Genomic DNA, 22,437 nt, shown 5'->3' on the forward strand with positions numbered 1-22,437 from the left:
GTTAAATTTGAACCAATCTAACAAGTCAATTGAAAATTGATTTATTACATCAGATAAATTTGAATCAATCTAACAAGTCAAATTCAAAATTGATTTATTACATCTCGTTTAAATTTAAACCAATCTAACAAGTCATATTCAAAGTTTAACTAAATTTAATATTTCCTTCATTATAGTAATTAATAAATCAACTAAATATCAATTGAATTGTAATATTGTCACAACAAATAAGTAGAACTAGAACACTAATGTAATTATAGACAGAATCGAATTGAACATGTCCCAACCGAATGAATAACATGATAGCATCAATTATGTTGACAATACATTATATTTAACATGAAAACATAGTTAACACAAAAAGATTCATGTGAATTAACACTCATTTTCTCTTAACAATACGTTATTAATATTATTACTATCTCTTAATATTATACTTAACATGAGTGTTTATTTTTGTTAACACTCATTTTTTTTTTATATTTGAGATCAAATGAAGTGTATGATAATACAAATAATTTTAATAAAATTTGTTCACCGTTGAGGTTGTCATATAATGTAATCTATAGCACAATATGTATAATAAAATTTAAGGGCGGAGACTTAAAAATACTAGAAAATAAGATAAAGAAAAATTGAAATAATCCATTTTCCAAATAACACTTGCGTGTACTGTAAATATGGATATTATATGGTACTTTTGTAAATTGATATGTATCGATATTATCAAACTAATTATTCAAAGTAAAGTAATTTTTAATAATTAGTGTGAGCAACTATTACAAACCTTTAAAAAAATAAAAAGAGAACTTGAACTATTTGTGTATGATGTTTCTAAAATATTTCCTTTCTTTGACCCTTTATTTTGTTTGAACTCTCTCACTTCATTCCCTCATTTCATGGCCACTCAAACCATTACTCCGCCCAAGATCCACTGCCGCCACCAAATCCTCTCCGCTGAAAATCGTATCTTTAATACCTCATTCCTTATTTAGGTTTCTCTTTTTTCTTAAATCATTGCTTTTTTTTCAATCTTTGATTTCAATCATCGTTTTCTAGTTTTGTTAAATCACGTTCCATCATTAATTTCAACTTGCGAACCAAAAAGGATAGGGCATAGAGAGCTTGGTCGAGACAAGATGCATCAATTTCAAGTTTTTAGAAACTCAATTGGATCTGCCTTTTTAGTTAGTAATACGATGGTTAATCGATTATTGTATATGTAATGGTTTATGTGTTTGTAATCGATTAGTTAGAAATGTTTATTAATAAATGGACTAATATCTTTTAATAAATAGACTATTATCTAATATGTGTCAGCCTTTCTAATTATTAATGAGAACGATATTTTATAGCAAGGTTAATATCATTTTAAAATTTGGATAAATTTTGATATCAATAAATTTTAGATAAATTATCGTACCATTTTAGAGTTTGGGTTAATTCTAGACAACCTCATAAAATCGACTTAAAATGACTACCGACCATTTATTAATATTTTATAAGACCTTATTCATTCAATGTGGAAGTCTTAACAAGTGTCCTACAATTGTCAATAAAAATCAAACTTTAAAATGAAATTATGCGTGCTGATAAATTTAAAATATTGTCTTTGTTGTTTTATTTTGTTTAAAAAAATAATAAAATTTAAAATTATTGTTTAAATATATGAATAAATTTTCATGTTTTTTTTGTCTATAAATAATATAACTATTAAATTTGCACAAAATTTTAAATTTGCACAAAATTTTAAATTTGATATTCAACTTAATAATTTTGGTATTTGATAATTGAGTTTAGGAGTGATTTAGATGTCTTTTTGAATAGACGTTTAATAACAATATTGATTTATAATTTCCTTTTTCAGGTGCTAAGTCATAAGTTTTTTTTAAGGAAAAGGCTATTGGGCTTAATTTTAAATTCTTAACAAAACAAGGAGCTATTGTTTGAAGAGGAGAAAAAAAAAATAGAAAACATTATTCTTTAGTCTTCTATTCATCCACCAAAACACAATCATTATTGGACCAAATTAATGTAGGGTTTAAATCAATAGTACAAACTAAATTTCTTTTTTCATTCATGTCTTCTTAAAAGTCTATAAATTTTATTTGAATTAATTAATTTTGAGATGTATTTTACAATATATATTTTTGTATATTGAGAATATTAAAATAAAAGAAGAAACATTTTTAAATTAAAATACCACATCCAACAACATTAAAAATTGACAATGATTATTCAAAATAGTAAATATCGTTATTTTTTGTCTACATAAAAAAATGTGGTTTATAAAGAAATACATATTAAAGAAATGTGAGTCATTTGATAGATGAAAAATACATATTAAATTTTCTAAAAGAAATATCTATTACATAAATATAATAGGATTAAAATTCAAAATCATTTTATATTTTTAATATATATAATAATATTCATTACCACATGATATATACGACTTCAATAGTTATATTTAATACACAAATAATAAGTTAAATTTTCATTATACTTTTAAGTCATACTCCAAATGATAAATATCGATATTGTTAGATTGAATGAGTTGTCTTAAACCAAATTGTATAAGTTAATTATAGTCTCTTATAAAAAAAAAAAAAATTGAACACATCAAGTTAGAGTATTTATAAAAAACAATCTTAAATATATATTTAAAAAATAGTTGAATTAAAAATACATAAATAAACAATATAAAAGTATGATTAATTAAAATGAGACAAATATAAATATTGAAACCGAGAAATATTCTCTGCTCTAAATTTTTGTTGTAAAAAACTATTAAAACTTCTTCTCTATTATTTTTTAATTAAAATTTATAACACTTAATTTTCTAAACTAAAAGTAAAATTAAAAGCTCACCATATTTCTCTCTAAAAACCTAGACTTCACCATAGTCCTTCCGGCCACAATAGCTACCCGATCAACATTTTAATTTTTCATTCCGTCAGGTCCCCCGCCGTACGTATTTCCGGCCACTCCTTACATTTCGGTTTGAATCTATCTTTTTCCTCATGAGAAGTAATTCATAATCAATTAAGCAATTTCCCTTTCCTTTCATTTCAGTGACGCGCGTTTGGTCATTTACAACGGCTCGAGACGCTACAAAAGTCATTAAGTCAATTATATTGTTGACTATCACATTAAGTAGCGCGTTTGTGTTTCTACTCGCGTTCCCCAAAAACACGTTTCGTTCTTCTGGAGATACAGTAACAGAACCAATGGCTCGAAGCTTTATTCTGTGGCTTCACGGTCTTGGTGACTCTGGTCCTGCAAATGAACCAATCAAGACATTATTCACTTCTCCCCAATTCAGAGACACCAAATGGTCCTTCCCTTCCGCCCCCTACGCCTCTGTCACTTGCAACCGTATGTATACTCGATATATTTTTTGTTAATTCATTATGGTATTGAAAAGTTATTAATTGTTGTGATTTTATAGCTATTAGAGATGTAAAATTAGTTATAAGTTAGTTATTCTAGTTAAGCTATAGTTACGAGTTAGTTACTATGATTAAGAATTAGTTGTTCTAATTGAGTGTATAAGCTTTGTTATATCTATTATTGTAATTATTTTTCTCATTTGATCAATACAAAAATTATCTCCATTTTTCTCTCTTTCATGACTTGATATCAACATTTATTGAAATGGTTTCAACAACAAAAACTTTTTTTGAATCATCAATGTGAATTCTTATGTCAATTGCATATGCATGAATTACTTCTGTGATGTTGTTATAGGTTATATGCAACATAAGGCACACAGTGTAGTAAGACAAATCATTTTCACTGTCAAGGGAAAAGCAATTAATTATAAACAAAAGAAATTGAAAATATCGTTTGAAATAAAAATAGGGTTGCATGCTCTTTTTCTTGACAACAATATCAGAATAAACGATTCCACCGATGTCTAGGCTTTAATTTTCTGCTTGGTATTGTTATTTGTATTTCCAATGAAATTATAAATGGCATATTAACATCACCTGAGATGGAATTTGTAGGCAGCATCATAGGTTTGCAATTAGGTTTTCACTTAGGGGTACAAATGCTGTGAAAACGCCACATGCTTTCACACTTTAAAAGACGATGCTTATATTATGTTGATTATTTTTTATTCTTGTAGATGGTTCTGTAATGCCTTCATGGTTTGACATTAAGGAGATTCCTGTTACAGCTGTAAGTTTGGCTTTCTTTTCTATCTTCCATTATTTCTTGTTAAGTGTTCTCTCTCTCTCTCTCTCTCTCTCTCTCTTATTTTTATATTAATACTGTGTGATCAATCTTGAAGGGAATATTTTGAACAATATAGCAAACTATAGCGAACCTTATTTTTATTAGCATGCTTGGGGGATTTCATATCTCCATTTTCCACATTTCTGCTTTGCATTAAGTAGTCAGAATGTAAATTAGAGTATGTATATTAAGTTCAGTTGAATTATACTGTTTTATTTTTAGAGACTGACGGGGTTCAAATGTCCACTTGATAGTAAGTGTGACTCTTTTCAAAGCAATACCCTGTGTTTTATCACGGTTGTGGACATGGTGCAAATGTCCCCTTGACAATGGGAAAGACTCTGTTTAAAGCATGACCCTTTGTGTTTTAATCATGGTAGTGCTAACTCATAACTGTTAACTTATTAAGTACAATGATACCTGCTGAGTTTTTTTTTTCTTTCTGTGATAGACTTAATGTTAATAATGGTTTGTTTACTAATGCCACACTGTACTGACAATATAACTGATTTCTTATAATTCTTTTCATCTTTCTCAAGTGGAATATTACTCTGATGAGATTATGAGAATCTTCTGGACTTGGTGACCCAACTTTGGTCAATTGTGAAACTACCTTCTTTGTCCTATATACTTTTATAATTTTAATATTGGTATCTCATGATTTTCAACAATTGATCGGAGTTATGCTTGCATCTTTCTTTTAAACTTGATCTATTGTGATATTATGTTGTCTTATTTTTCCTGATTTAATTGCTAATTCATGTGTGATGTAAGTGATACCCTTACGCTTCTCTTATAGATGGTGCATCTCCTAGGCCAAAACTTTAGTGCCTATGAGCATGATCATTTTTCTCATTAATTTTTTTGCAAGCACCATATGTTGACATATCTTGTTAATATCATACGAGAAGCTTAAAGGCCCCAATAATTACTTTAAGGCTCGTTGTACGTATTGAGCAACTTGCATTGTACTAGTACTTCTATCCTTTCTGGATGGTGTTGTTGATCATATCGATTGATGTTGTAAAACGTTCTGCTTTTTTTGTTGTTGCCAGGAGTCTCCAAATGACGAAAGTAGTTTGCTTAATGCTGTTCAAAATGTTCATGCTACTATAGACAAGGAAATAGCCGCTGGCGTAAACCCTAACAATATATTTATCTGTGGATTCAGTCAAGGAGGTCTCTCTTTTATTTCCCGTGTCTATTTGAATCTACCGTGAATGTTTGTGCTAATCTCTGGACCTTCCCACTAGTTCTTAATAGAAAAACAGATATATAAGCAACTTGCTGATAAATGGTGACATTGTTTTGCAGGTGCCTTGACATTGGCTAGTGTGCTGCTGTACCCTAAAACTTTAGGTGGAGGTGCTATCTTTAGTGGTTGGGTTCCATTTAATTCGTCTATTACAGAACAAATTACACCCGAAGCTAAGCAGGTACTTATCTTAAGGAATATTATTATATTATGTGTCATCTCAATTTTGTTCTTCTCGTTTTTCTTTTGTAGTCAAGCTTTCTTTTAGTTTTACTCTTGTCCATTTCTCTAATTTCCCCTGCATCTGTATGTGGAAATATTTAGTTTGGCATTGTCTTTGTTCTTAGGAACAAGATGTTTATTTGCTATATGTTCCAACAAAAGTACACCGGTCCAATAAATAAAACCATATGTGTGGCTTTAAATACATAAATGCTTGGATTTCTGTTTTCTTCCATAGCAAAGCATGGAGGCCAGCTCAGCTGGTTTTCCTTCATCATGGCCTATTGAAGTTGGTATACAGTTGTCCTTGGAACGATGACACTTCACAGTTTAATTGCTTATGTTGATGGTATTTTATTTTCAACTTAGAATCACTTTCCATATGAGCCATGAGCCTTACTATAGAATAACATAGTATGAGTGGATGGAGTATTTTCAATTTGGAAAGACACTATAATTTATATAGCTGGTTATGATAATATTTGACTTCATTGAATTTGTGGTTTGTTGTTACCATCTATTTTTTGTTGTTGCTAACTTAGTATGTGTAAAATACTATACAGACACCCATACTGTGGTCCCATGGGCTTGCTGATAAAACAGTATTGTTCGAGGCCGGACAAGCAGCCCCTCCATTCCTTGAAAAAATTGGTGTTGGTTGTGAGTTTAAGGTGAAATTTTAAGTTCTTTACGATTCGGTTTGTTTATTTATTTATCTAATGATCCCTTCTCTCGATATCAATATTGACATTTGGTATTCTTAGGCTTATCCTGGTCTTGCCCACTCGATAACCAGCGAGGAGCTGCGGTATCTCGAGTCATGGATCAAGGCACGCCTACAGAGTTCTTCGTAGTAGTTATTTCAGCCCGTATCTCTTGCATTGCAACTGAATAATTTGAATATATGCTTGTGCTTGTGTAGACCTCCGTATCATTCTATATCTATTTTCACTTTGTTGTTATCAATAATTAACCGGATTGAAATTCTTGATCTCAGTTACTGTCTTTTCTTTTCTTACTCTCTCAAAAACCCTGCAAGTTTGCATTATCTGCCTTTGGTATATGGCATAATATTTGTTTATTCTCCTTTATTTTGTTCTTCTCATTTTGCATAGCAAGAGTTTTAAAGTTGTTGGGTTGCCATAATAGCATCTCCAGTTGTGCAATCTATCACGTGTGGTATAAGTTGATCTCATTATGCCACGTCACTTAGAAACAACTCATTCGATATTCGCTCCAATGATTAAATCGGTAAGAACTCATGATAGATTCCAGAACTTATCTCATTTTTTTTGGCAGGAAACTCGTCTCATATATTAATATTTAATTTTTATTTTGACTTAAAATATTAACTAAAGTATTTCTAATTAATATATGCAATAATATTTTATTTCAAAAGAAAACAAATATAAATTTTATTACAATAATTAAAAATTAATGAGAAATATATGACATTATATAATTAAAAGCTATAAAAATAAATAACATTATATAATTATATAACTAATACAGAATAATCCAAAAGCAATCGTGAGAGGAAAACTGAGTATACAATGAAGTGAAAGCAAAATTTGATGTAAAATGAAGTGAGACCAATATATTGAGTGTAAAATTATGAACAATATAAAAATGAAATTGTAAGATGAAAATTAAGTTTAATATTTCTTAATGATCACATGATTGATATAAATTTAATTGAAAAAAATGGTAACATTTATCCAATGGTAATATTAATTGATGTTGACTTTAATTGCTGCAAAGTTTTTTTCTCATGAACCATTGCATTGCTTCCCAACCAAACTATCCCTTTTTAAAGTTGAGTTCGTACATTGAGTAACTGACCAAGAACCATTCCCTATTTGAGGTGGCCTAAGAAGCTTTAACCACAACATATTCATTAGCAATATATATGGAACTCAAAATTTGCTCAATCTGTTTACGTTTTTATTATCAAACAAAAAACTCAAAATACAAGTGTTGGAAAATCCCAATTCCAAATAGTTAACAAAATGAAGTTTCAAATCCAAAAGAAAAAATGGGAGGCATGGAGTCGATCACTAGTTGGTATCCTCTCTAGTCACTCACCCATTTTTGCAAACAACTCGTTGTGAGTCGTGGCCTCTCCTTTATTAATCGAAAACTTTACTCTTATATCGATTCAATTATACTCCTATCTCATCTTTGTTTTTTATTTTATTTTATTTTTATGACTGAACCTGAACCTGAACTTAACTAAATTAATGATATATTAATTGATTTGATTATTAGATTTGCAAACAAAAAATTAATTTTTTGTTAGAAATATAATTTGAAAATAAAACGACAATGCTAAATTAAAATAAAATTTAGTTGAATAAATTCTAAATGAAAATTTTAAATGCAATGCAAATAAACCGTGTCCAAGATATGGATTAATAATTCAATTTACCTTTATTTTACTAAGTGTTATAAACACTGCAGCTAATGGATTGTGCAAACATATCAATAGCACATGCCTCAAGTCAGCAAGTGATAAGAGCCTCAAACTTTTTTTATTTTATTTTTAATATAAGGGTATATATATTATTTTGGTTAAATATATTTCCAATTCTTATAAAATTAGTATATTTTAAGTTTAATCTCTAAAAATAGTGTCAAACTAGTCAGACCCTATTTTTTTTATAATATAAAATTGAATTTTTCTAAATTAAATATATTTTCAATTTCTAAAAAATAAAGAAATCTTAAAAAGTAAGGAAATTTTAAGTTTAATCCCTAACAAAATTTTATTCACTAGTTTTTATCTTGATTCTAGAGATTTTTTTATAGATTAAAAATATCATTAAAAAAAAATAACAACTACAAGTGAATAAAAAAAAATTAAAGACTAAAAATTGAGAAATTTGTTATAAAGACTAAAATTAAATTTTTAAATTTTATATAGACTAAAATTTATTTTATCTATTTCTGAATTATTAAAATTATATATTTTTTTATTAAAAATTCAATTTAAAAAAATGTAAGATCCTTATATAAATTTACGTTTAAAATTATATATATATAAAAACTAATGATTTTGGGTTAATTTATTTGATTTGATTCCATTAAAAATAATTGAATTAACTAGATTTACCCGGTCCAGATCTTCCCCCAAAACGTGGCAGGCGAGATGCGGATTCCATATGATTGTTAACCAATAATAAAAAAAAAAAGATACAACTCTATTTTGTTTCCCTTAAAAAGGAAAAACCCTTAATCTTATTGCTTTGTGTTATTTTCTACATTCTGCAAAACCAGAATGAGTAAACTGTACAGAAGAGGAATGGTTCATCCTTCGCCGCCACTCATATTGTACCTACTTTCCTTCCTCCTCCCAGCTACCGTCCTCACTCTCACCGTCCCTCTCTCACCGGAGGATAAGGAAGCCGTCGCTTACCTCATTCTATATCCCTCTTATTCTTCTTCTTCTAGTCACCAAAACACTCGCCGGAAATCCAAGGGTTTGTACCACGTTAATCATCTACCTCTCTTCCATTGCAATTGCTTCAATTGCTACACGAGTTATTGGGCTCGTTGGAACTCATCACCGAATGTCCAAATCATTGACAAAATCATCGAGGCATTTGATGAGGATTCATTCTCTCCAACATGGAATGATAAGATAAACAAATCGTCCGAGTGGACTCGCTCTGAGTTCGCGATTGATTCTGTATCTTCCGAGTCAGAATCGGTGGGGGAGAGTAGTTGTATTACTATTAGTAATAGTGTTGATGTTAGTGAAGAAAGTGATGAGATTGAAAATGAAGAGAAAAGCACTGTCAGAAGATTTATGAGTTTCATTCGAAGAAGGATTTGGAATGCTTGCTGGCTTTGCATTAATTTCCGGAACAAAAAATAGGTCTGTTTTTTCTTCTTTAATTTTGTTTCACTTTCTAATTTCTTTATTTTTATTTTTATTTTTATTATATTATTATTCGTCACTCCTATGCAGTCTTTAATGTATAAAACGAAATCGTAATTTGTTTTTTGTGTGACATGAGATTATTTTTGTTATAATCAATCACCACTGTCAAATCGTACTTTTTTATTTATTTATGTTTTCTATTTTTACCTAAATACATTTCTGGATTGTTTTTTTTAGCAAACTTGCTCTCTTTCTTTTTTTTTTTTTTATGGCTATTAATTTGTTTGTTTTACTTGGTCAAAAGAAACACATTTGTTTTACTTGTTTGTTAGTTTTCTTTTCTTTTTTTTTTTTCCGTTATATCATTTTATTCGGAACCTAAATGTTTTTGACTTATTATTCGAAACCTAATTAGTAGTGCTCGCTGAGTAAAATAATAAATAATAAATAAATTAGTGGTCCTCCCATCACGAGCAGCTAAAATTCCGAGATTTAATTATCATTTTTAGAAAAGAATAAATAAATTTAAGGTTGTGTTTGATAATATCAATAAACTAATTTATAGTTTATTATGTTAGTTTATAAGTTTATATAAGTTAATTAATGAAACTTTTTGATAAAAAATAAATTTATCTCACTAATTTATAATTTATTTTGAAATCCTATTTTACGTAACATTTTACAGTTGTTTTACCTTTTCTTTCATGTATAACTTTATCATTATTTTTTACTTTAATTTTTATGTAAAGCAAAATAAGTTTTCAACTCACTCACTCTCTCGTTGATATACCTTATCAAGGTGGCCAACAAACAGTTGAAGGAAAAGAAGACAACGAAGAGGAGGAGCATCAAAGCCAAATATGCCTCATTATCAGGTGGTGGAGATATTACATTTTGATGATATTGCGAGTTAGCATGATAGTGCTAATTCAACTACTGCACCACCATTCACTCTCGTTAATAATATGGTTGCTAAATACAGTTTGGAAAAAGGGATTGAGTTGAGGCGTTTTTCACTTAGTTTGATTGATAATGAAGTGAGACGGTTTTTTTTTTTATGAGTATCGAGAATGTTGGTGACACGAAAGATTGGTTGCTGTATTTGCATGCCAAAGAAATGCTTTTTTTTTTTTTTTATATATATATAACTTTATTTGATTGTTTTAATTATCTTAGTTCTATTTAGTGGAAATGTATTATTTGTAACTTATATCCCGATGAGATAGGAACTATGTCTTTTATTTGTGTTCATGAATGATTTTTTTGGATATGGTTTCTGATGTTTTATGTATGTTCTTTATTCATTAAAAAACTATTAAGGAAAAATAACAGGTAAGAGTGAGAAAAATAATTCATAAAAGAAATAGAGAGTATAGAGAAATATTTCAAATTTTTAGATAGATATCATGAATGTTAAAAGTAATACTAAAAAGGAGACGCACTTTGTTGGAGTATGATATCCTGTACAATAAGTGCAATTGTTACATATTATTATAAATATAATTTTAATCAACCATACATGACTTCGTGTTATAAAAAGAGAAAATTAGGTACATGAGATACTAAATAGCACTGTGTTCGACGTTTCGATACCTCTATAATGGAGCGAAACTGAATTTTGGGAGATATACTACATAGTACATGAATGAAGTGCATGGAATACATGAATAAAAAAGTTGGTTTTGAAAAATTATAAGTGTCCATCAAATAAATTTTTGAAATTTTTTTTTTGGTTAATTAGTATTTTTGAATTTTATAAATTAATAAATATATTATTAAAATTATAGTATCAATTAAAAATTGAAATAGTTTATGAATAAATTTTTATTATTAAAGATCATGATGTGACATGAAATAAAAGTCTAACAAAGATCATGATCTACCGTGAATCAATTAAAAAAATATTTAAAACTTCAACACCATAAATAATAATAATTGTATTTATTTTTATAATTAAAATAATGACTTAAATGATATCAATTTAATACAAATAAAAAAAATTATATTTCATATTAAATTAACATCTTTCACATCACTCTCAACAAAATTGAGACAAAGTCAAAGCTAGGCAAGGCGCGTGTATATGGAATAGCAGGCCATAACCTACTAATTACACCTCACACCAAATTATAATTAATGATAATAATAATACACTTAAATGCGTCCTTAAGTTCTAAACAAATACGTTAATGTCTTATTTTAAATTTAAATTAATTACGGTATAATTTAATATCTCTTTTTAAAATTAAAAAACAATATATTTAAATATATTTTGATATTTTATTCTATTTAAAATGAACTTTTAATCTTTTTATATATTGTATTTGTGAGTTGAATAAATATTTTTCATATTCCTTTTGTTGTAATTAATGTTAGTTATTTATTAAATTATTAAAAATAAATTTATTTTATTTTATTTATATATTAAAATTTAATGTTATTTAACTATATAGTTGTAAGTTAGCATTTATTCTAGGTGGAAATTAAACTTCTATGAAAAGGAAAATCTAGTTGATTAACTTCAGATTGATGTTTTATACTTGCTAGTTATCAACAATTTATATTTACTAAACAGTAATTATAGTGTTTAACCGTGTTAGACAGGGTCATTACTCATTATAAGTATTTGAAACTTCAAAAATATCCCTAAGTTTTTCTTTTTATTGATAATTTTATCTACTGGATTAACAAATCATAGTTAAATTTAAAGACAAAATTAACTAACAAAAAGACATATATGAAGATTAAATTGATTGGCAAAAATACTTTGATGATGATGTTTTTATCATTTTAATATATTTAGGGATTGCAATAACAGCGCCTAACATATTTAATGAAGCAAATGGTTGTTTACTGAATTAATATTATTTGCACATGTTTTGCATCTACAACATAGTATATATATAAATACAAATCTACATGTGATGTAACCTTCTCCAAGTTAAAGCAATTCCACTGTATAATTCTGTACTAGTAAACTTTTGCAAATTGTGTAGATAGCATCATTCAACCTTCTTTATGATGAAATTATAACTCATCCCTTTACATGAAACAACTGAAAATTAAAGGAAAAAGAAGGTTGAATATTTTTATAGGTACAAATAAGTAATACAGTTGAATGAACATGAAGCATATATGTGTAAGTAAAGGAAGTTTTTGAAAGAGAGAAACAACAATACCTTTTTATAGGGAAGGGGAATGAATTCAATTTCAAAGCAATTAAGCATGTACAGGTATGGAGGAACTCATAGAGACACATCCTTTTAAGCGTTCAATAATGAAGTTTTTGGTGACAAGTCCTGAATGATGAGTAAGAGGAAGACCTTCTTTCACACATTCATCATACCTCTCAAGAGTAGACACAATGTCACTGAAATCTGGCCTCTTTGAAGGATTTGCTGACCAACATCGTTTTATCAGATGTGCTAGTGCTGGCTGACAACTAGCTGGCAATGGAGGCCTTTCATTCTGCTCCAAATTTATATACAATAACTCAATCAGTGACTGACAAATGCTGGCTGACACAAAGGTTTGTCACTTTTCGAGAGATTCAAATTTCATATTCATAGAATTTGCATGATTATTAACTTATGTGTAGATTACAAGATTTTCTGATATCTCATATTTATAAAATATCGACAGAAACACAACATTGGTTATAATTTGATAAAATGAAAGTAATTGAATGTAATCAGATGTGTCGGTGCTATTATTTATGCTAATTAGCCTATTTTATATACAAAAAATTAATCAATGATAGGGTTCCTTCATAATCCCATTGGAGTGACCAGATGTAAAAAAAAAAGAGGATAATTTAGTTAATCTATGTTTTGTTGGGAATTTGAAATTCCACATTGGTTAAAAGAATTGTATCATATGTTCAATTTATCAATCATTTATTTTGGTTAAAATATTGACTTATCGTCTCCTATCTAACACCAAATGTAAGGCAGAAACACCCTATGTTTTTTAGTTATTCAGGACATGTCTTTTACCAACCAAACATCTTGACAATGTAACAACACCAGACACATATTCTGTGGTCAACCTGACATAAATTACTGTTGGGTATTGCTCATCTTGTAAGTTATAATTTGTAACTTAGACTTGAATCAAAATAGAAAGAAAGGAACTGCAGCCACTCTGCAGTCGGAAACGTAGAGATACAATTGACCGAACTATGTGATCAAACTTCGTGTTTCTTTGTTTGCGTATCTATTTCTTTTGAACTAGGGTTGTTATAGGAAGTGTATTTGTTTGGCTTTTATCAGTAAGCATGATAAAAGGTGATGCAATGGCTTAAATATAGATATAGGGTCTAACCTTCTCAGCAACAGCAAAAGCAGCTTGCACTGGAGTCATTCCTTGAAAGGGAAGCAGAGCTGTAGTGAGTTCCCAAAGCACAATTCCAAAACTATAAACATCAACTTTACGAGCATAAGGTTTTTCCTTAATCATCTCCGGCGCCATCCAACGATAAGTTCCCATGTTTCCTTTGGTTTCGCGGCATCGTGTTTCAAGACACGATGTCCCGAAATCCGCTACCTTAACCCTCATCTCATCATTGAGAAGCAAATTATTTGATTTGAGGTCTCTGTGAATCACACCTTGAGAATGAAGGTATTCCATACCCCTTGATATGTCAAGTGCTAACCTTAGTATAGTTTCTATTGAAAGTGAATAAGGCTCTTTCTTGTTCAGATACATCCTCAAAGTTCCTTGTGACATGTATTCTGTTATGATGCAGTACACAGGTGGTTTTTTACATGCTGCAATAAACTGTAAATTAAAAATTACACATAAGTCATCAATTCAAATAATAGAGTGACTAAAGTGGTAAGTGATTGTGAGTCTTTAAAATAATAAAATAAGGAACCTAATGCTTTTCTTTAAAATCCAAAGGAACAAATAAGGACAAGAAGTGGACATAACAATAAGAATAAGAATATTAATGAAAACCTGAACGATGTTAGGATGAAAGAGACGTGAAAGTAAAGCAACTTCAGATTTGAATTGCTGTTCAAGCAATGTTCTTCTCTCTTCATTCTGAGTAGGAATCCTAACCATTTTAACAGCAACAGCTCTCTGCTTGTAAATTCCACGGTAAATTCTACTGTGAGCTCCTGATGCAAACTTGTTACCTATGAAAAGCTGAGAAAGATCAGCAGTCCATTCTTCTTGATCCTCCTTCGAAGCTTCCCATGTTTCCACATTCTCAGAGTCTAATATCATTGACCATGATTCTAAGCTATCAAATCTTTTTCTTTCCATGTTGTCTGCGTCACAATTCAACCGAGTCTTTGAAGATGAAGAAGAAGGCTCTGGTAAAGGTTTATTCTTAGACCTTCGAAGTCGAAGCTTGGTGAAACATGAGCCTGCCATTGAAGCTCTAGCAAAGTTCATGACTCTGGAATATGTTTATATGCTAATTATGATTCAAATTTCAAAACAGACTGTCAAAAGGAATTTTTCTTCTGAATGTGTGAATTGATTTCAGGAACTGCATAAACCGGTTTCGAAACATAGGCTCCAATGAAAATTGTAGAACATGTATCAAAATGATTCATTTATCAATTCAAACAAGACCCTTTTGGTTTAAATGAAAAATAAAGGTGTGTTATGGAACCATGTCATGCAATTTTGTGACAATTGGTTCATCAAAGTTGTGAAGGATAAAAACTGTTACAGCACATAAGAACCAAAGACACAGAAGAAAACGTAAAGGGTTGTTGAAGTTTCATTGTATAAGGAAGAAATGAAGGGAAGTTTCATGAAAAATATGTTAAATTAATTGTGCTAAGAAAGAGAGAAGAGGAAGAAGAAAAAGAAGAAGAAACAGTTTTCACGGTTTTTCCTAATAGGATAGATGAGGAGGATTAGGTTGTTTAGCAGCATAAAGATGAATTGAAAGGAAAAAGCTTCAAGGGTGTCTCGTGAGTACTTGGTTCAAAAGTAAAACTGATTATAGTGATAGAGAGAAAATGACTTTTTTTTTTTTGGTTTATTTAATTTGAGCTACCTTGCTTGTTTCTGTTTGGGTAGTTTTCTTTTCTTGTATGCATCATCATAATAACAATAATAATAATCATAAATGTTATAAGTGGTCATAGTGCAAAGCTTGGTGTAGATTTTCAGCTTTGGATTTGGCTCCTTCAACAATATGCACTTTTTGGGATATGGAACATATTATCCCATCTTTAGCTGTAGCACCACATTGTTGGGGCCAAAAAAGTCCTAGAATTCATGTGGCACGTAACAAAATTTCAAAGATAATAAAAGAAAAGACAAGACATGTGTCATGTCAAGGACCGTTTGATTCAAGTTCCACTGATTGTCTTTCCTTCTGCTCAGAAAATCTAGTTTAGCATCTCTTTAGTCAGGTACTGGTAGGTACATAAGCACTAAGGTGTGTGTCTATAGACTCTATATATATATATATATAAAAGTGAGGATGTCATCGCACCATAATTACACCTCAAATAAATTTGGCTAGATTACGAATTTTATCATGTAAAAAAATATTACGAATTCAACCATTTCTAGTTATGTCATTTAATAAAATTTAGACATCTCTAGATAAAGTATGAAAAAAATGTGGACTTTAATAAAATTTTATTATGGGAGAAAATTGATTAAAAAAAAACTATAATTTTAAGTTTCAGCATTTAATTCTTTTAAATAATAATTATTTACGACTTTATGTATGGTTACCTAAAATTTAATTGGTCAAAATATTTATTTTTATGTAATTTTTACTTTCTTCTAATAATTATTCGTACTAAATAGCATTTCTCATTTATATATTTAATAAGAATTTAATTCATTACTTTTAATTCAAAATATTGCATCTATAAAATTTGTGTTTTACCCAAAATTATTAGAGGGATAATTATTTTAAGTTTGATATTTGATATTAACATATCCTGACTTTGTATATAGTACTGGTGCACATTTTTTTGGGACGATCCTTTATTGGATCTATTGGTGATAAATTGAGCACTAACATAGAGATAACATACAATTTGATCGAGGCTATATATGTTCTCTAAGCATTTCAATTGCGGATCATCTAATGATACATTTATACTCCAATTTAAGCATTGGGTTGAAACTTTGCATAGGAAAGATTCCAAACATGGAATCACTCACACCTTTAAAAAATTAAACGGTGTAAAATGTTCTCTTTCTTTTTTGACGGAAAAAAAAGGTGTGGAATCTTGATTAATGGCTATTTTTTTAAATGAATTAGAAATGTAGAATATTAAACTAGATATGATAATGATTAGAATTTGAATGGGACATTATAATATCGGTTTTCGTACTTGCAATTTAAAAATATATTTGTATTTAAATCAATTTTCACGTGGACGTCAATCTTACTATTCATACTCGTTCTTTATAAATACTTAGGTATTCATATCCGTCCCGCAATTAAACTAAAATAAATACTTTTACATCTCGAAATATAATATCATGTTAACACAATCATAAAAATATTAAACTAAAATATTTAAACATACAAAAATATATTAAATAAATATTTATTTGATTTAGTGATATTAATGAAAAAGCAACAATAAAGAAAATTAATTATTAGGTTATACACAAAATAAAATTTAAAAAATAATTAGCATCTTTTGTGAAATTAATTGCTAAATTTGTACGTGTCTTACGTATGGGCTATTTTTATTCCACCTAAAAAAATCAAGAAAATTTTGATTAATTATTGTTGGGATTTTATTTATATAATTAAATTGGTACCATAAATATTATTAGTCATGATAAAATCTTCATCTTTGATAATATTTTGTGTATATGTATATATAAATATTTTTCTATTATGAATAAAAATAATATATACATATATATTATTCAGGAGAACTTAAAGTACTCGTATCCACTTATTTTTTTGCAGCTAATTATCCGTACTTACACCTGTACTCAAAATACAGATTTTAACCCATTTCATTGTGAATATTTTTTGAAGGTATAATAGATATGAATATTACCCTATCTTTCAGAATCCAAATGATTCATTGCAATCACTCGATGGGGCCGAAATAGATTGTTCCCATCACCTCTAGCGACGGGTCTGATCTACTTGAAAGTCCAAATTTTTAACTATAGTTTCTTGCTAATTTTATTTTACTTATATTAAAGTAATATACATATGATAGACTTTTTTAATGCCAACACTTGTTGTCCAATTTTTAATTTGTTGTGAATTTAACAATGTATTATTTATATAAAAGACATATAAAATCATTCAATTTGTGTTATTGAAGTTTTGTCTACTCAATTTTATACCTGTCTTCTGTATGTAACACACACATATATCTATTGAACTTTTAAAACATTGAACTTAAAATTTCGGATACAACTTTCAATACAATATTTCTAAATTTCGATCATTAACAAGAACACTAAACGCTTGTTGGCATTTGTCTTTTAATTAACCAAGTCAATTACAATTGATAGGGCTCTTCAAAGACAAGCAGAGTATCATAAACTCACGCAAACAAAAATTATAAGATATACAACCATCATATTACTCTTGAAGTAGGGGAGTACAGAGGGATGAAACAGGAGAAAAAAGAATAAATTTTCAAGGATAGCCTTAGATTTTGAGTATACCTTAGTTCAAAAAAATAGAATTATAAGTTGAAGATTGCGAAGACAACAATTAAATATCTAACTCATTTCTATAAAACTAACCAACTTATAAGGTAAAAAATTGTGCATATTTTATAAATAATTAGGCTCTATCTATCGCTAAACAATGCATGACTTAGATTTTTCTCCGACAAGTAAAAACAATGGAAAAAGTATAATGCATAAATGCAACGCAGAACAACAGAGCCTGCGAACTGTAAATAAACAGAATCATAACAGAACCAACATATTTTTAACACAAAACTTGTGTATGTTTATTAGATCATTAATTATTTAAAAGTAACCCCCCCCCCCCCCCCCCCCCCCTCTCTTCAAAATTAACAACCTTTATCATTTGATATCCTTGCAGTATTTAAAAAGAAAATGAAAAGCATGCTAAAATTACCGATGTCCCCAACTACTAGAAGATGAAAATGGAAGCTACAGTCTCGATGGCGTTCCGCCAGAAACTACAAGAGTTTCGCCTGTTATGTAAGAAGCATCATCAGATGCCAAAAAAGCTGCAGCAGCACCCATGTCTTCAGTTGTACCAAGCCTTCCAAGTAATGTCTTCTCTTCAAGCTCTTGTCTCTACAATAGTACGTATACATACAAAATCCGTTCAAACAACAGGTGCGGAAGGATATTTGAGGCAAGAGGAAAAACCTATTTGGTTCGAAAGATACTTACCATAGCAGAATTACTGGTAATGAACGAAGCAAAATTAGTCGGTACAAAACCAGGAGCAACACAGTTTACGCGCGTGTTAGGGGCCATCTCAGCAGCCAAGGCCTACACATCATATTTGCATAACTATCAAATTTCAAAAACAAGAACAATAGCAGTTCATATGGTTTTTAAAAGAGAAATTGGAAGGCAAGTACAAACTTTGGTAAGTCCAAGAAGCGCTGTTTTGGTCACTCCATACATAGCCATAGAAGCTGGCGGGTTATAACCGGCGATTGATGAAATGATAACAACAGAAGAACCCTTCTTCAAGTGAGAAGCTGCATCCTGTGTAAAAAATAAAACGGTGGAAAACACATCAGACACCATTTTACAGCATCAGCAGAAAGAGAAAATGTTGAAACATTTATATTGGATTATTTATTTTTTCTTATATATGTTAAAGCCATTTCACAGATTAATTACCTTCAGAAGAAGTATAGAAGCTTTGACATTTATCTCCCATAACTTGTCAAGGACTGACTCTTGTGTTTGCAGAATGGAATCAACAGAAGGATTTGCAGCAGCATTGGACACAACAACATCTATCTTTCCATACTTCTGTAACAAAACAAAAAAATTTCAAACACATATTAGAACTACATTCAAATAGTAAACAAGACAGACTATAATATGAAAAATTATTAAACTGATGTGCTGATAAAAACCGAAGCCAAGATCATGATAGCAAAACATATTGTCCGCTAATTCGATTAAGACTTGCACAAAATATGATTGATGAGTGCTAAGATTCCAATAACAGATATAGAAGTGCTTATGTATTCTATAACTAAAGTTAAAATAAAGTCAAATTGTTTTCATATATGCAATAAGTTGTTTTCATAAACTATTATGAAGAGCTTATAGAAATAAGTTGAAAACAACTTATGAACATGTCATAAGTTGTTTCAATAGGCTCTCCAATACAGTCTCTCAAGAGTTTATGCTCGTAGATAAGCTCAAATAAGTCAATCCAAACATGCTGATGATTTATTTAACCAATTGGTAAATGAAGATAATGGGGACAGAATGCAAAGATAAAATCAACAGAAGCCTTCAGTTGAAATTGGACAAGTTTACATTAACAAGACAAGATGATTTATGAGTTGAATAAATTTAAAGCTTGATCTGAAGAAAACATCACCTGAACAGTTTTGTCTATCAAATCCTTCCTTTGTTGAGCATTTGAGACATGGCAAACAACTGCCAATACATCAATTCCTTTGGCCCTGAGTTTCTCAGCAGCCTCATCAACATTTCTCTGCAGCAATCCAATCATAAACAAAAAACCTTTTCACTTTTCAATAATGATTAACAAACATGTTTTTCTGCGACAAAATTTGATTTTGAAATAATTAATTTTGTAAAATTGATTTAAGTTAAAAAATGAATTGAATATACATTCACGTAAAAATTGGTTGTTGAACGATAAAATTGAACATGAAAATGAAGTTAGGAATTCTAATCTACATCAAACAAACATATGAAAATCAATTATGAATATTTGGAATCGCCATACTGTGAAACCAGAGACACAGTAATTATGATCTAAATATAATGAATAAAAAAAGGGGAAAAGGATGATAGTTGAAATGAAATAGAAAAAGAGGAATTGGGAAAAGGAACCTGTCTGCGAGAAGAGATGACAATAGAAGCACCCTCTAAACCAAGTCTCTCAGCTATGCTAAATCCAATTCCTTGAGTGGAAGCTGTCACGATCGCAACCTTTCCTTTGAATCTCTTTGGTGTTTCCATTGCTACTTTCAAATCACGCTTAAGTTCTATCTGATGAGAAAAAGAAGCAACTAGATTTCGCTGTGCTCTCTAAGTCTAACTAACAAGACACAATCATCTTTGGATTGAATTAATATATATATTTTTTCTACGTTTATGGTTCCGGTACTTTTCACCACTCGTATTCATAACACATAGTCACATACTACTAGTATAAGATTTTTTTTCCATCATTTTCATGAAAAAAAATAAATAAATAAAAGGTTCTGTCAAAAGAAAAACATAAGTATTAACGCCGGTTATTTTATTTTATTTTTTTTAGTTTTTTTATGGTGAGTACAGTTTTGTTCTCTTAATTTTGTTAAAATAAAGTTTTAATTCTTTTATTTTAAAATTAATTTTTTGTCTCTTGTATTTTATTGATGATGTGACACTTAGATGATATTTATGAGTTTGATGAAATATTTTTATATCATTATTATTATTAATTTTATTTATATATTAAAATATTAAAAATCAAGTTATTTTACTTTTATTTAAAAATATAAAAATAATTAATTTTTTTATTTTATTAAACTATTTTAAATATTTAAATTTATTAAAATTTTAATATTTATTTCATTATTATATTAAAAATAAATTTTTTTATTTAAAAATTATAATTTAAAATACTTCAATATAATATTTAAAATTATTTTATTTTATCCAATAATAATTTAAAATTTTAACATATTTACATAAAATATATTATATTTTCTTTATTTTATTAGTCATTTAGTCCTTGAATGGGTTTATTGATAAATTTAATCTATAAAATTATTAAAAAAATAAATACTAAAAAGATGTATTTGCAATGTACAAACCATACAAAATGCCTAAATAATTCTTCAACTCGAAAAATAAAAAATAATTTACAGAAATAATTTTTGTCATTTGTCTCTTCTAGCAAAGTCAATTTGAATTCGTGAGAATGTGTTTCCCGGGACAAACTTATTTACATTACACATGTTACACCACAAGTACCGGTGTAATGTGATAGTTTACCCATGGGATCATTAAATCTAGTTTGTAACTTATATCCATCTACTCGGTTGGCAAATTGTAGTTTAAAAAGTACCTGGACAGGTATGTGTTCTTCCCATGCACAATATTTTGTGGGTAAGACAAGTAGATAACCACATTTCTTTTCCTTTTATAAAAAAATCAAAATGAAAATGAATAAAATAAACCATAGTGTTATTTTAACAAATGCCAATAAAGCAGTGGATGAGTGTTTAACAAACCAGAAAGAAATGAAACATCCAACAACAAAAATCAGCAAAATAAAACAAGTGGAAACAGCAGCAAACAGATACTAGAAAATAAACCCCAAAGCAGCAGAGATGCAAACAGCAGTAAAAAAGCCCAGCAGCTGCAAAACAATGTTGTCCAAAATCGAGCAGTAAAAAAGCCCAGCAGTAATAAAACACTCATCCACTGTTTTAGGCATTTGTTTTGGTTGTTCCATTTGTGCATGATAAATCCTGGAGGACTTTCTCATTGCTTGTTAGAACCAACAAACAAGCAATGAGGAAGTCCTCAAGGATTTATAATGCACAAATGGAACAACCAAAACAACTGGCTAAACATACACAACAAATACACTCCAAAAACAGAACAGTGCGCAAAAATCAGAACCGAAAAAAAGAACAATATGCATCAGCAGTGCTGTAAAATATACCAG

The 22,437-nt window shown here is 29.1% G+C and overlaps 4 protein-coding genes across 4 annotated transcripts; 2 read left to right on the plus strand and 2 right to left on the minus strand.

Annotated features, from left to right (window-relative positions):
• The first annotated feature begins 2,828 nt into the window (after nucleotides 1-2,828).
• Nucleotides 2,829-6,810, plus strand: LOC101514949 (probable carboxylesterase SOBER1-like). The gene is made up of 7 exons (XM_004507592.4): nucleotides 2,829-2,970; nucleotides 3,076-3,378; nucleotides 4,133-4,185; nucleotides 5,298-5,421; nucleotides 5,557-5,678; nucleotides 6,283-6,390; nucleotides 6,484-6,810. The coding sequence occupies exons 2-7, from the start codon at nucleotides 3,231-3,233 to the stop codon at nucleotides 6,571-6,573; spliced, it is 645 nt and encodes a 214-aa protein (XP_004507649.1). The 5' UTR covers nucleotides 2,829-2,970; nucleotides 3,076-3,230; the 3' UTR covers nucleotides 6,574-6,810.
• Nucleotides 6,811-8,996: 2,186 nt separating this feature from the next.
• LOC101515472 (uncharacterized) lies at nucleotides 8,997-9,596 on the plus strand. The gene has a single exon (XM_004507593.4). It carries the CDS (start codon nucleotides 8,997-8,999, stop codon nucleotides 9,594-9,596), a length of 600 nt encoding a protein of 199 aa, XP_004507650.1.
• A 2,843-nt stretch (nucleotides 9,597-12,439) lies between these two features.
• On the minus strand, nucleotides 12,440-15,624 carry LOC101488226 (serine/threonine/tyrosine-protein kinase HT1). The gene is made up of 4 exons (XM_004507594.4): nucleotides 14,562-15,624; nucleotides 13,926-14,381; nucleotides 12,782-13,070; nucleotides 12,440-12,657 (listed from the first exon to the last, which is right to left on the minus strand). Exons 1-3 carry the CDS (start codon nucleotides 15,003-15,005, stop codon nucleotides 12,822-12,824), a joined length of 1,149 nt encoding a protein of 382 aa, XP_004507651.1. The 5' UTR covers nucleotides 15,006-15,624; the 3' UTR covers nucleotides 12,440-12,657; nucleotides 12,782-12,821.
• Nucleotides 15,625-18,321: 2,697 nt separating this feature from the next.
• On the minus strand, nucleotides 18,322-20,875 carry LOC101488800 (tropinone reductase-like 3). Its single transcript, XM_004507596.4, has 6 exons — nucleotides 20,607-20,875; nucleotides 20,125-20,241; nucleotides 19,407-19,541; nucleotides 19,143-19,268; nucleotides 18,945-19,046; nucleotides 18,322-18,845 (listed from the first exon to the last, which is right to left on the minus strand). Exons 1-6 carry the CDS (start codon nucleotides 20,733-20,735, stop codon nucleotides 18,696-18,698), a joined length of 759 nt encoding a protein of 252 aa, XP_004507653.1. The 5' UTR covers nucleotides 20,736-20,875; the 3' UTR covers nucleotides 18,322-18,695.
• Nucleotides 20,876-22,437: the final 1,562 nt, after the last annotated feature.

This window comes from Cicer arietinum, chromosome 7 (genome assembly GCF_000331145.2).
Source record: "Cicer arietinum cultivar CDC Frontier isolate Library 1 chromosome 7, Cicar.CDCFrontier_v2.0, whole genome shotgun sequence".
NCBI classification, from domain to species: domain Eukaryota; kingdom Viridiplantae; phylum Streptophyta; class Magnoliopsida; order Fabales; family Fabaceae; genus Cicer; species Cicer arietinum.